The sequence below is a fragment of the Salmo salar genome, chromosome ssa10 (genome assembly GCF_905237065.1).
Source record: "Salmo salar chromosome ssa10, Ssal_v3.1, whole genome shotgun sequence".
Classification (NCBI taxonomy): domain Eukaryota; kingdom Metazoa; phylum Chordata; class Actinopteri; order Salmoniformes; family Salmonidae; genus Salmo; species Salmo salar.
Genome location: NC_059451.1, coordinates 20,982,863 through 20,998,464, shown reverse-complemented (window position 1 = coordinate 20,998,464; position 15,602 = coordinate 20,982,863). Strand labels below are relative to the sequence as shown.

At 39.8% G+C, this 15,602-nt stretch overlaps 1 protein-coding gene across 1 annotated transcript; it reads right to left on the bottom strand.

Annotated features, from left to right (window-relative positions):
* Positions 1-1,763: 1,763 nt before the first annotated feature.
* LOC106613748 (E3 ubiquitin-protein ligase RNF126) lies at positions 1,764-6,806 on the bottom strand. The gene is made up of 9 exons (XM_014216322.2): positions 6,501-6,806; positions 5,224-5,282; positions 4,990-5,050; positions 4,531-4,769; positions 4,270-4,338; positions 4,065-4,134; positions 3,825-3,918; positions 3,545-3,660; positions 1,764-3,324 (listed from the first exon to the last, which is right to left on the bottom strand). Exons 1-9 carry the CDS (start codon positions 6,573-6,575, stop codon positions 3,169-3,171), a joined length of 939 nt encoding a protein of 312 aa, XP_014071797.1. The 5' UTR covers positions 6,576-6,806; the 3' UTR covers positions 1,764-3,168.
* Positions 6,807-15,602: the final 8,796 nt, after the last annotated feature.

The window sequence follows — 15,602 nt, the reverse complement described above, 5'->3', positions numbered from 1 at the left end:
TATGGAAATGTGGTTCACATGTAGGCCTATGTAGTTAGATTGTAAAGATAAAGATGTATTTAAACTCTAAATAGTCATCCACCCAAAACAGTTCATGTGTAAGGGATAATCAACGAAGGGCTATGCGTTCTGTGGAAAATAATGAACGACGTGGAAGATGTGTTCCACGACGCTAGCAGAGTGGAACTGACCTTCCACGGAGTTGCATTATTTTCCAGAGAACGCATAGAGCCCCATCCCTTTCATACCATGGTTATACTTTTTTTGACGCTATGAATGTGTTCATTGCTGGTAATGTGTTCAACGTCCACTGCTTTTGAGTTGACGGCCTGTACATGCTCAGTTAGGCCACAGCTAGACTCGATGACGTGTGGCTGCGCATGAGTTTAGCTAGCCAACGTCGCCATGACATCGCCTATCGGGGAAGCGGTTTCGTTTATTTTATTTAACCAGGTAAATTGCCTAAGAACACTTTACCATTTACTGCAACGACCTGGGGAATAGTTACAGGGGAGAGGAGGTGGGATGCATTCCAGTTGGAAACTGGGGATGATTAGGAGGCCATGAAGGTATGAGGGCCTGATTGGGAATTCATACTCTGTTTTTGACAAAAACCCCCTTTGGAAAATGACAACAAAGCAAATTCTCCCTATTTTTTGTGGTATGTCACTCATGGATGTTATTCTCACACAATACCAGACAACCATTTATATGGTTTACTCTTAAAGTGGTTCAGGAAATCTCACTAAATAGATAGGTGTATCAGTGGCAATGAATCTAGAGACCTACTACATTTCTTTGGAGGAACTGACCGCTTGAGCAATTGTTTTGTATTATAATATAACAGAATTGTGGCAAGCAATTCTTCAAATCTAAGTTGATAAGATTTGCCATGTCTACTCTTGCAAATGTACTAATTACTCTGTTTTAGAAGCTGAAAATGTGAACTCATTCATGATGTTCATGTTAAAAGAGACGTACCAATGTTGCATTGGGTGTATTGTACAATAGGCATATTCAATGATACTTAAAGTACATTAGATACCGTATAATTAAATATTTGGTCCTAAAATACAGCAGGCACTGTGTTTGTTGTGTAACGTTTATCCAATACATGCCCTTTGGTGGATCGCACAAGTAAAAACAAAAACAGGACAACAATTATTTTCCCTTAACCAAACACCTTGCCAAAGAGGGGTGTGTCATTTCCAGTGTTGGTCATTCATGAGTTCATTGTATTACCCTCTGGTGAGTTCACAACTTCTCAGGGTAGTAAATGTCATATCATTGCTCTAAATGGGAGTATGAGACACCGTCCCAGAACAATTGTTGATTATAGCCCTTGAAAACAATCGTTATATCCATTATGCAACAAGGCTTTGTTTTTATATAGGGTGACAAAACAATTACCTACAATTCCAAACTGTATGAATAGTTGTGTTGTTGTTTCAGGCAACTACATCAGAGGGTTGTGTGACAAACAGTAGCCATTTTGTATTACACTCCCACCTAGTGTCAAACCCATGTCGGCATGAGGAAATGCATAAGTAATCGACACTGAAATCTACTAGATAACCCATGAGCAATAAGATATTGGTCTGATAGCATTATCATTTCTGGGACAATATATAGATGTTTGAACTACCGAGCACCAAATTTCCATCCAGACATGTTTATGATAAGCTTATATATATATATATATATATATATATATATATATACACACACACACAGATAAATCAATATAGAATCATTCACTTGAATATTGAGCGGTAGCACCCAAAACATCTTTATTTTCAAATCAATGGTTTTGTTCAGGGGTGTACATCAACTGCAAATCAATATTTCACTTAAAATTGTATTTTCTGAATTTTTTACATTTAACTTAATGTAAAAAATTAAAAAAATGCACTGAAACTCACTGATTATGTATGATTGAATAAGAAAAGGCTGAGTTAGAATGTGTCTAGCTTGGTTAACTACAATGGATTTTCCCTCTGTAGTTAGAGGAATTCAGTAACATTTGACAATCCAGCATCCAAATAAATTTTCCAAAAAACCCCAAGCCAAATGTAGTTTGTTTTTTAATTGAAAGAGCAAAACAATGGCACCAGTGCAACTTAAGTCAGTAAGAAACTGAGATACCCAATCAGGTGGACCATACTTATACTCAAACTGGAAATCAAATTCTCCTCCATCACTACGACAGTGGATGAATCAAATTATTTAAATATTTTAAAGGTGTGGGCTACAAAGAATCAGAACAGTGCAATTTGAGGCCATATGGCATAGTGCTACAAGCACTGGAAAGTTCCAGGGGATGAAGGGGGAGTGTAGTTGAGACATACGTGATGTGTATGGTTGCGGTGGGAACAGGTGGGACTGAGCAGGTGTAATGTCGTCGATGTTGGTTGAAATTTGTGTGCATCGGTTTATTGGTCTTTTGTTTATGTAGGGTTGTTATTGTTTGAGAATTTAAAAAAAAAATGTAAGTATGAATGATAAATTCATACATACTTTTGTTAAAAAAAAAAAAGAACACTTAAAATTTGATAAGATGTTTCCAATCCATGGAAACAAGCTGCAGAATCCAAACAGAGTACACATCCTATACTTAGCCTCCTTTCTCCTCCTCCACTCCTGAAAGTTCCCATTTTGAGGCCTACAACTGTACAGATATGGATGCTACTTAAAAAAAAAAAAAAGTGAATGCAATATATTTATCATTTTTCACAAATTGCTGTGCATCCAAAGTATTAAAATTAATATACCTCTCGTTGTAAAACAACTCTGTCTTGGTAAGAGGAGACCAGAAAAACCTCCCTACCCTTGTCTGCCCTCAGAATGCAGGACTAACTGGCTTGATCTGTTGTTGCATGATGAGGTTATCCAGAGTGACCGCCCCTAATGTTCCTATTCTCCCCAGGCAGGGGGTCAGCCTTCCACCTGGTAAGGCGCACCATTCCTGAAGGCTTGAGGAGAGCCTCAGATGGGGAAGAAACACATTGACTTTCATTTGATTGGATTTCTTCTGGCTCCAGTCCAGTGTGAGACAGCGCTCCAAGTGAGGATGAGACTGGGTGTGCGCTCTTAGCTCCCCTCTACAGCCAGAGACTGGCACCCACTCAGGGCAGTTCACAGGGTGGTGTGAGGTGGGGAATGTTTTTTTTAGCAGTTGTTGGCTGAGTTCTCGTTGTTGGTTGAAGTGGAGGACGGGGGTGTAGGGGATGAGGCAGCGGCAAAGTTCATCCCTGATAGACCTGGAGGATTCATAGCGGTGTTCTGTCCACTCAAGCTTTTCCTGCACACTGGACATGTGTCGTGCTGTGTCAGCACACAGGGCCATAAACACAGAAGACATCACTATATAATTAGTCATCTTCAAGAATTGAAAGTAGGGCCAGTAGTTTTTACTGACCACTTAACACTTGCCTAGGAGAATATATGTTTGTGGTTAGGTGATTTGGGGGGGGTCAGCATAAGGTCATATAGGTTTTGTCAATGATAGCACTAAAAGAAGGGTGTATGAGTGGAAAGGTCTTACCTGTTCAAGCCATGGTATTATGCAATCATTGTGAAACAAATGATTACATGGAAGTTGCCTAACATTTTCTCCAGCACTGTAGTCTTCTTTACACACTGGACATTCTAGACCTGAGACTGGAAACAGAAAACAAATTCAAGATGTAAATGGCTTAAAAACACCACCAAACCCTATGACGCACTGACTTCCGTAGAAAAAGAACAAGACCACAACAAGTCCAGCGCACAGGTGATGCAATTGACTGTGCTGTAAATGTGTGTTAATGTTCAGGGTCACTCACCAACATGCTCCTGTGTGATTGGGATTGTGGGAAGGCTCTTGATTTTGTCCCTGTCAGCTGGCGGAGGGCCAGTGTTCTCAAATTGATTTAATAACTAAGGGACACATAAAAAATACATTTTTATTTCATACTGCGCAGATCTTGCTGACCAAACGCAACCATTTTCACAATGCAAATATGCAGGCATATTTTTAAATTAAGAAACTTGAATAATGTGAGCGGTAAACAGTCGATACGTACCTGTGTAATGATTGCATCTAGTCCGTTGGCACCCCAGGCATAATCCATGGGGTTTGAGTGGAGCACGCCCCTATAAAAAGGAAGATAAATAAACAAACGTCAGATGGAAGAAAGAGAGTCCGTTTCCTGACTTCAAAGTTGTACATTTAAAAAAAATGAAATGGGGCATAGTACATCCCAGTATCCTGAGACTAATTGTACTCACCAGGGTCCCACACCAATATTTGGCATTGCCGTAGGGGCGATTATTCCATTCACTAGCTGCTGAATGATTCTACACAAGATGACAAAAAAACATGATTATGTTCTGCATGCATCCAAAAATGAAACCTAATTTTATCATTGCTTACATAAAACATGGGCGACAAGCTAAATCATCAAAGCTCAGAGGAAAAGAGACAAGCCTGTCACTGGGAACTGCTGACACATCTAAAGTTAAAAAGGTCCCACAAGTCACTGAGGTTACCCCTCTAGAGTGGGCACTCCCTCATGTCTCCCTGCCTGTCCCCGGATGTCATGGCGGCCGCGAGGTTGCCTGGTGCCGTAACGTTGCCGTGATGCCAATTCCTGTTCCCGCCGGTTCTCTGTGTCGCGGTTGTCCTCTGTTCCCTGCCCCGCTCCAAAATCAAAGGAGTCGTCAAAGACACCCAGAGCAAACTGTCCATAACCCGATGGGAATGTAGCCATCTGTGAAGAGTCCACATTCTACAAGAAAAGGACATTTAACAAACAGCCGCATTCATAAATTACTTGGAGTTCTTTCTGTATTATTCAATGTTTATAGTCAACAGAAATCCCAACTACGTCAAAATTCAACTGAAGAAATCTTTCCAGAATGCACAAAGGCGTGCTTTTGTGTTTGCTAAGATAATATCATGGTCTAGCCTGGGTTTATCAATAAGCAGAATGAATAAGCTGCAAAAACCTCAAACGACTGTTGGTTCTGATCACCGCTGGAGATGGTGGATGTGGACCCATTTTCACTGCTGTTCAGGAAGAGAAACATAGAAGACAACAGTTAGTTTTTATATTTGTGCACACCCTCTTGACCAGAGTGGTGTAATAATAGGGAAAAGTTATGTGATGCCAAGTGACAAAATCAATTGAAATCTTTAATCAGAATGTCAACAGTATGCCTGCCATCACACATTTAACAAACCTTCTTTCCTCCGGCAGTTCCTCGATGAAGCCAGATTCACACCGTGGACATGTGTAATCCTGCAAACAAATATTACAATGCCTTTAGGTGTCCTTTTCACATTCACTACCACACAGTGAGCAATTAGCTATTGAATCCCCACTTCACTACATTCAATTATGAACGTGGACAACTTCAAAGAACAGACATTAAAATGAGATAATCCAATTGAAATACAATAACCAACAAATAATCCTGGAAGGACTTGAATTGTGTTGTGTTCAGTATGTAATTCAGTTGTCATTAGCACCAAACTGGGGAAAGCCTACAGATGAACATGTCATTGTGAGACACACCTTTAGTATTCTATGACAGATTGTTCCAGGCCCTGACTGTTATGCTGGTGTGATTTAACTGAATGGCACACACACAGAAAGAATGCAACATGCCATTGTCACTGACTGTAGCATTTCAAAACTAGACATAATATTTTACATTTGCCATTGAAATATGCCAGCAAACAACCAACCTATGTCTACGCTTTCTAGAGAAAACCTTAACGCCATAATGGAAATATTTACAATAAACTGTTCCTTGGAGATAATGGAAAATTAAGTCAATATCTCACGACCAGCTAAATACAAATCGTCCTCTGCTGCAGCTGATCTGGATGTAGTCATAAGGCCTACAGGATGTTTGGACACTGAATGGAATTCTTTAGTAATCATTCATTGCTAATCTGGAGGTAACTGTCATCACATGCCATTGCCAAGCATTGCTGACTGATAAAAGGACGTTCTGATGCATTCATTGGCTAAGAGTGCTTGTCCCATCATGTCAGATTTCTTGCTAGCTAGATATGCGAGTCACATTTATATCTTACATAAATGTAATGCCCTAGCTAAGTAAACTAGTTAGCACGTACACAGCCAAGCTAGATACTGTAGCTAGTTACAAACGACGCAACTCCAGACAGGCTGGCCAATTAGCTAGCTAGCTTAACCGAAAACCATATCAGATGCAGCTAGTTGGTTAACTAGATAGTGAGTCTCTGATTTCAGACACCATCCTTCCAGCTTAAAATATTAGCTAACTTGTTCTCATTAGATACCTGTCAGTTGCCAGACATGGACAATCTGGTTAGCTCACGTTAGCGTACTGCTTAGCTAGATACTAGCCAGAGTGGCTGTTAGCTAGCTAGAAATGCTAAGGACTCCAAACGTTCAAGACCAACAACAATGTATCTACTCTCCACGACTATTGTCTTTAACTTCTTGCTTCGTGTCAACGTTACTTACCGGGAGGCGAGGGCTGATCTCTTCCGAACATCTGTGACAGAAAAACTGTCTGGGCCATGGAGGTGCTTCCGCCATCTTTTTGGTTGTAGAGGGAGACAGTACGGCGAAATGAAGGGGACAAGAATCATTCGCTCACTATAATATAGGCATTACATCTCAGTGAATGGACGACGCGCTATAATGAAATACATTAAACTTCCCAAATGTCTTAAATCTGTATAATTCAGTAGGTAGCTAAAGAAAAACAATGGCATCTTTATGTAGGCCTAAATTAGCATTTCGTCGCACTAGTTTCCAGTAAAATAGCAATACAAAACATCTTCATGTGCTTCACTGATGTTTGTTGTATAATGATAAGGTAAGAAGCAATACTAAGCCAATATGCATTTCTGATAGTTTTTAAAATAAATTAACATGAACAACATACATTATAACTAAAGAAATTCCGGGGAATAATGAAGCGCTATGTTTTATTTCACTTTTCTGATGGCGGGTCTACGCAGTATTGGCACATGGTGGCGCTTTTGTGTCCTAACTATATTGTTTTGTTGCTGATATCCAGCAAATATTGCCCCTCAGCAGGTAAAGTATTCTTCATATTAATGTACAGGATTGTGGTACATTTAGTGACCAGTTGAGAACCTATTGGCAACCTTCCTTTCACCTTATGTAATACTAAAAGATCCAGAGTCCAGTTCAAAAAATAGATAATGCTGGTCTATTCTATTACATATTTTGGGGGATTTTACTATTGATGTGGATAAACCCTGGCTGACTGACAGGGGGCTCTGTATTGAAGCCACCGTGCAGCCATATTTTGGAAGCTATAAAAATGCATTTATTAATGTCTACATTAGTTTTTGACAAGTATATTATATTAGACACCTTATTGCATACGTTTGAATTATATTATGTGAACTGAATATAAACAAATAAAATAAAAATATAAAAACCTATTCCTTATAGTATTTCTTCACAGTATAGGTCTATTAACAAATATATATTTTTTTACAACTAACCCATTATAGACCACAGCCTGTCGTACTAGGGAACGCCTACTCTAAAGTGCGCATGTGCAATAACTCAATTCACCCTTGCATTCCTTCTAAACAACTGAAGTTTTTTAACTATGTCGAAGGGTAAAGTCTACAAAACTTAGTCTACTCTGTACGTAACAGATTTTAATTTTGGGAACAGAAAATTGTATTGAGATCAAATGTTTCATCGATGAGAAAATGTCGGCCAAAATCCATTTCATACCATCTTCTCCCACTGCCGGCCAAAGGGTATCTTCTCGTCACCATATTTGGTAGTGAGTGGAAACGCCAGCCGGATGCTTCACATTTATACATCCGGTGAAATATCTGCCTCATTGTTCTATCTGTGGTAGTAACGTTCCTGCCAGTGATGTATATACCCCCTGGGTTGTTTTTCGATGTTTTGGTCATTGAGAGGCTTTGAAGCCACCGGTCGGCCATATTGGCACTGCCCAGTAGGAGCAGTGCTCCATAGGAATTCATGGAATCCTACAGTATTTCAATTAAATGTTTTAAGGACAAAATTATGTGTCTTTATGTATTTTTTGTTGTAGAGGGGACAGTAACATTAGTACTCTCATTTTTTAAAATATATATTATTACATTTATGTTTAGCTCACATATCATTTAAAAGTATGCATTAAGGTGTCTGTAATAGAATAAATGTGTTAAAAAACGAATGTAAACATTAACAAATGCATTTCTATAGCTTCCAAAATCTTTTTTGACAATGGAATACCAAGATGGCTCCAAGGTGGCTTCAATTCAGCACCACCTGTCAGTTATCCAGGGTTTATACACATCTTTGGTTACTGTCCCTGATTCATCACATAAATACTAAAATACACTTAATTATGTCCATGAAACATTTTATTGAAATACTCCTATGGAAGACTTCTCATTCTGGGGAGTACCAATATGGCGGCCAGTGGCTTCAAAGCCTCTAATTGGCCAATGCATAGCATGACTCGTTCCAGGGTTTATATATACACATCATTGGATTTGACAAGCTGTGGGTTTCAGAGATATTTTAGATATACAAAGTTGATAGTTTGGATCTATTTATCTGTTGTCAATGTACATAATATACTGAACAAAAATATAAACGCAACACTCAACAATTTACAGTTCATATGAGGAAATCAGCCAATTTAAATAAATTCATTATGCCCTAATCTATAGATTTCACATGACTGGGAATACAGATACCAATCTGTTGGTCACATATACTGTACCTTAAAAGAAATGGGCCTCAAAATGATCTTGTCACGGTATTTCTGTGCATTCAAATTGCCATTGATAAAATGCAATTGTGTTTGTTGTCCATAGCTTATGTCTGCCCATATCATAACCCCACCGCCACCATGGGGAACTCTGTTCACAACATTGACATCAGCAAACGGCTCGCCAACATTACGCCATACACGTGGTCTGCTGTTGTGAGGTGGGTTGGACGCACTGCCAACATGTCTAAAACTATGTTGGAGGCAGCTTATGGTAGAGAAATGAACATTACATTTTCTGGCAACAGCTTGGTGGACATTCCTGCAGTCAACACTTGAGACAACTGTGGCATTGTGCTGTGTGATAAAACTGCACATTTTAGAGTGGCAATTTATTGTCCCCAGCACAAGGTGCACCTGTGTAATGATCATGCAGTTTAATCAGCTTTTTGATATGCCACACCTGTCAGGTGGATGGATTATCTTGGCAAAGAAGAAATGCTCACTAACAGGGATGTAAACAAATTTGTGCACAACATTTGAGGGAATTAAGCTTTTAGTGCGAATGGAACATTTCTGGGATCTTTTATTTCAGCTCATGAATCATGGGACCAACACTTAACATGTTGCGTTTAAATTTTTGTTCAGTGTAGTTCAAACATCACATTTTTAAAGCATTTTCAAGATTGCACTTTCTAGCTGGTCTTGTAGTTATGTAAAAGAGGAGAGCTTGATTGATAAGACCCAGGGCACCATGCAGGTCTGTTTTTATTTTGGAAATGAAAAATACATCTCCTTTGATATTTCACTCTTTCACAGGTAGCTTTAATGTTATCTCCAGAGAGCCATAACAATAGTGATTTATGGTCAGCTCTGGCAGCTTTGTAAGATACTGTATCACTCCAGCATCCAGGGGTATTGAGTTTACTGTGCTACCTTGAGACAAATCTCCAGTACTTGGCACCACATGTTGAGAGTAAGTAGGAGTTTCCGCCTGACTGTCCTCTAGCCAATCCCAGCTCTCCAATCTGCTTGGCTGATTTGATGTGTTATTTCATACTCCTACCATACCGAAACCATTATAGTTTTTCAAACACAGAAGTCTTAAAGACATAGACCCAGAATGAAGCCTTATAATAAAATACAATACATCAACATTAAATGATGCCAAACTAGGATACTTTTGATTGATTTGGACTAAATACAGTTGCCATGTTATTGCCAATATACCTTTAAAACTAATTAGAAAAATGGCATAGTAAACACAATGTATAAATTGCCCAGCCTAATATACAAATTGCCATGGCCTTTACAGCCTTGTGGATAGTTATGCCTTTTAAAATATTTTCCATCACATTAGTTAGTCTAATACGAGGACTACTTCTCTTTATCAACTGAGAACATTTTACAGTGATACGATTTAATGTGGATGGAATGTTCTGCCCATAAGAAATACATAGTAACCCAGTCAGTTAGTCCACAGCTCCAGTCCTGTATCCTGTGCTGTGTCTGATCACTGTTGGAGCTGGAGGGGCACTTCTGTTCTATGGGCTGTGAATAGAGAGGTCTGATAGCACTAAGGTTGCTATGTCTAAGTCGCTATTGTCTCCCTGCTCCCCTGTGTGCCATCGCTGCAATCCAATGTTCATTGTTGCACTTACATCTGGGGAGTGTCTGTGAGCAGACTGAGCAGACCAGGGTCAGAGACAGGTCATGTGAGCTGTTGGAAACAATGCAAGACTGAGCAAGCCCTCTGATCATGCAACCGAAGTAATATGGGGTTGAGATATTGAATTGATAAGTGTTGAAAATAGAACTGAGCTTACCATTCAAGTATTTTAGGGTGTCCCTAAGTCATGTAGAAGTAAGATATGGTGACAGGCAGCAGTTCAATATGAAATATATAAACCCCACCTCTTTAAGGAATACCTGGGATAGGATAAAGTAATCCTTCTACACCCCCTCCAAAAAAAGATATGGATGTACTATTGTAAAGTGGTTGTTCCACTGGATATCATAAGGTGAATGCACCAATTTGTAAGTCGCAGTGGAAAGAGCGTCTGCTAAATGACGTGAATGTAAATACGTTGAATAGCTCAAAATGTGTGTATGCCTAGAGCAGGGCTGTTCCTGGAGAGCTACCCTCCTGTAGGTTTTCGCTCTAACCCCAGTTGTAACTAACCTGCATCAGCTTATCAACCTGCTAATTATTAGAAGCCCTGGCCTAGAGTAAATGGAATGGATTAACACTGTAATAAATCAAATCAAATTGTATTGGTCACACACATATTTAGCAGATGTTATTGCAGGTGAAGCGAAATCCTTGTTTTCCTAGCTCCAACAGTGCAGTAGTATCTAACAATTTACAACAATCCACAAATCTAAAAGTAAAATAATGGAATTAATATATAAATATTAGGATGAGCAATGTCGAAGTAGTATATACATATGAAATGAGTAAATTAGTATGTAACCATTTTTAAAGTGACCAGTGATACCATGTCTATATACAGTGCCTTTGAAAAGTATTCAAACCCCTTGACTTTTTCCACATTTTGTAACATTCCAGCCTTATTATAAAATGTATTAAATTGTTGTTTTCCCCTCATCAATCTACAGTCGTGGCCAAAAGTTTTGAGAATGACACAAATATTAATTCTCACAAAGTCTGCTGCCTCAGTTTGTATGATGGCAATTTGCATATACTCCAGAATGTTATGAAGAGTGATCAGATGAATTGCAATTAATTACAAAGTCCCTCTTTGCCATACAAATGAACTGAATCCCCAAAAAACATTTCCATTGCATTTCAGCCCTGCCACAAAAGGACCAGCTGACATCATGTCAGTGATTCTCTCGTTAACACAGGTTGGAGATCACTCTGTCATGCTGATTGAGTTCGAATAACAGACTGGAAGCTTCAAAAGGAGGGTGGTGCTTGGAATCATTGTTCTTCCTCTGTCAACCATGGTTACCTGCAAGGAAACACGTGTCGTCATCATTGCTTTGCACAAAAAGGGCTTCACAGGCAAGGATATTGCTGCCAGTAACATTGCACCTAAATCAACCATTTATCAGATCATCAAGAACTTCAAGGAGAGCGGTTCAATTGTTGTGAAGAAGGCTTCAGGGCACCCAAGAAAGTCCAGCAAGCGCCAGGGCCGTCTCCTAAAGTTGATTCATCTGCGGGATCGGGGCACCACCAGAACAGAGCTTGCTCAGGAATGGAAGCATGCAGGTGTGAGTGCATCTGCACGCACAGTGAGGCAAAGACTTTTGGAGGAAGGCCTGGTGTCAAGAAGGGCAGCAAAGAAGCAACTTCTCTCCAGGAAAAACATCAGGGACAGACTGATATTCTGCAAAAGGTACAGGGATTTTCTCTGCTGAATCCCCTTTCCGATTCTTTGGGGCATCCGGAAAAAAGCTTGTCCGGAGAAGACAAGGTGAGCGCTACTATCAGTCCTGTGTCATGCCAACAGTAAAGCATCCTGAGACCATTCATGTGTGGGGTTGCTTCTCAGCCAAGGGAGTGGGCTCACTCACAATTTTGCCTAAGAACACAGCCATGAATAAAGAATGGTACCAACACATCCTCCGAGATCAAATTCTCCCAACCATCCAGGAACAGTTTGGTGACAAACAATCCCTTTTCCAGCATGATGGAGCACCTTGCCACAAGGCAAAAGTGATAACTAAGTGGCTCGGGGGATAAAACCAATATTTTGGGTCCATAGCCAGGAAACTCCCCAGACCTTTATCCCATTGAGAACTTGTGGTCAATCCTCAAGAGGCGGGTGGACAAACAAAACCCCACAAATTCTGACAAACTCCAAGCATTGATTATGCAAGAATGGGCTGCCTTCAGTCAGGATGTGGCCCAGAAGTGAATTGACAGCATGCCAGGGCAGATGGCAGAGGTCTTGATTGATTCTTTGCAAATATTGATTCTTTGCATCAACTTCATGTAATTGTCAATAAAAGCCTTTGACACTTATGAAATCCTTGTAATTATACTTCAGTATCCCATAGTAACACCTGACAAAAATATGTAAAGACACTGAAGCAGCAAACTTTGTGGAAATTAATATTTGTGTCATTTTCAAAACTTTTGGCCATGACTGTACACATAATACCCCTTAATGACAAGGTAAAAAGGTTTTTAGAAATGTTTGCTAATTTATTAAAAATAAAAAATAGAAATATGACATTTACATAAGTATTCAGAACCTTTACTCAGTACCTTGTTGAAGCATCTTTGGCAGAAATTACAGCCTTGAGTCTTCTTGGGTATGGTTGGCACACCTGTATTTGGGGAAGGTTCTCCCATTCTTCTCTGCATACCATCTCAGATTGGATGGGGAGCGTTGCTGCACAGCTATTTTCAGGTCTCTCCAGATATATTTGATTGGGTTAAAGTCCGGGCTCTGGCCAGGCCACTCAAGGATATTCATAGACTTGTCCCAAAGCCACTCCTGCATTGTCTTGGCTCTGTGCTTGTCTTGTCTTGTTGGAAGGTGACCCTTCACACCAGTCTGAGGTCCTGAGCGCTCTGGAGCAGGTTTTAATCAAGGATCTCGGTACTTTGATCCATTCATCTTTGCCTCAATCTTGACTAGTCTACCAGTCCCTGGCGCTGAAAAACACCCCCAAAGCATGATGCTGCCACCACCATGCTTCACCGTAGGGATGGTGCCATGTTTCCTCCAGATGTGACACTTGGCATTCAGGCCAAAGAGTTCAATTTTGGTTTCATCAGACCAGAGAATCTTGTTTCTCATGGTCTGAGAGTCTTTAGGTGCCTTTTGGCAAACTCCAAGCGGGCTGTCATGTGCCTTTTACTGACAGGTGTGTGCCTTTCCAAATCATGTCCAATCAATTGAATTTACCACAGGTGGACTCCAATCAAGTTGTAGAAACATCTCAAGGATGATCAATGGAAACAGGATGCACCTGAGCTCAATTTCGAGTCTCATAGGAAAGGGTCTGAATACTTACAGTTGAAGTTGGAAGTTTACATACACTTAGGTTGGAGTCATTAAAACTTGCTTTTCAACCACTCCACAAATTTCTTGTTAACAAACTATAGTTTTGGCAAGTCGGTTAGGAAATCTACTTTGTGCATGACACAAGTAATTTTTCCAACAATTGTTTACAGACAGATACTTTCACTTCTAATTCACTGTATCACAATTCCAGTGGGTCAGAAGTTTACATACACTAAGTTGACTGTGCCGTTAAACAGCTTGGAAAATTCCAGAAAATAATGTCATGGCTTTAGAATCTTCTGATAGGCTAATTGACATTATTTGAGTCAATTGGAGGTGTACCTGTTGATGTATTCAAACTCAGTGCCTCTTTGCCTGACATCATGGGAAAATCTAAAGAAAACATTGTAGACCTCCACAAGTCTGGTTCATCCTTGAGAGCAATTTCCAAACGCCTGAAGGTACCACGTTCACCTGTACAAACAATAGTACGCAAGTACAAACACCATGGGACCACACAGCCATCGTACCGCTCAGGAAGAAGACGAGTTCTGTCTCCTAGAGATGAACGTGCTTTGGTGCAAAAAGTGCAAATCAATCCCAGAACAACAGCAAAGGACCTTGTGAAGATGCTGGAGGAAACAGATACAAAAGTATCTATATCCACAGTAAAACGAGTCCTAAATCAAAATAACCTGAAAGGCCGCTCAGCAAGGAAGAAGACACTGCTCCAAAACCAAAAAAGATCGTACTATTTGGAGAAATGTCCTCTGGTCTGATGAAACAAAAATAGAACTGTTTGACCATAATGACCATCGTTATGTTTGGAGGTAAAAGGGGGAGGCTTGCAAGCTGAAGAACACCATCCCAACCGTGAAGCATGGGGGTGGCAGCATCATGTTGTGGGGGTGCTTTGCTACAGGAGGGACTGGTGCACTTCACAAAATAGATGTCATCATGAGGAAAGAAAATTATGTGTATATATTGAAGCAACATCTCAAGACATCAGTCAAGAAGTTAAAGCTTGGATCTTCCAAATGGGTCTTCCAAATGGACAATAACCCCAAGCATACTTCCACAGTTGTGGCAAAATGGCTTAAGGACAACAAAGTCAAGGTATTGGAGTGGCCATCACAAAGCCCTGACCTCAATCCTATAGAACATTTGTGGGCAGAACTGAAAAAGTGTGTGCGACCAAGGAGGCCTACAAACCTGACTCCAGCTCTGTCAGGAGGAATGGGCCAAAATTCACCAAACTTATTGTGGGAAGCTTGTGGAAGGCTACCCGAAACATTTGCCCCAAGTTAAACAATTTAAAGGCAATGCTACCAAATACTAATTGAGTGTATGCAAACTTCTGACCCCCTGGGAATGTGATGAAAGAAATAAAAGCTGAAATAAATAATTCTCTCTACTATTTTTCTGACATTTCACATTCTTAAAATAAAGTCGTGATCCTAACTGACCTAAAACAGGGAATTTTTACTAGGATTAAATGTCAGGAATTGTGAAAAACTGAGTTTAAATGTATTTGGCTAAGGTGTATATAAACTTCTGACTTCAACTCTATGTAATTAATGGTTTTCAGTTTTTAATTTTAATACATTTGCCAAAATGTCTAAAAACCTGTTTTTGCTTTGTCATTATGGGGTGTTCTGTGTAGATTGCTGTGGATTTTTATTTCTTTAATCCATTTTAGAATAATGCTGTAACGTATCAAAATGTGGAAAAAGTAAAGTGGTTTCAATTCTTTCTGAAGGCACATAGGGCAGCAATGTACTTTATGTGTGTTTCTATGCAATTTATCTAAGTACAGATGGTAACAGAAATCACCAGACCGAAGTGTCCTTTAGGAAC

What these genes read in the sequence shown, in the direction of transcription:
- LOC106613748 (XM_014216322.2), bottom strand. Translation starts at nt 6,575, where the DNA reads ATGGCGGAAGCACCTCCATGGCCCAGACAGTTTTTCTGTCACAGATGT. An exon ending in AATATTGGTGTGGGACCCTG is followed by an intron (nt 4,135 to 4,269) that starts GTGAGTACAATT and finishes TCCTTTTTATAG; the next exon opens with GGGCGTGCTCCACTCAAACC. An exon ending in AATCACACAGGAGCATGTTG is followed by an intron (nt 3,661 to 3,824) that starts GTGAGTGACCCT and finishes TTCTGTTTCCAG; the next exon opens with TCTCAGGTCTAGAATGTCCA.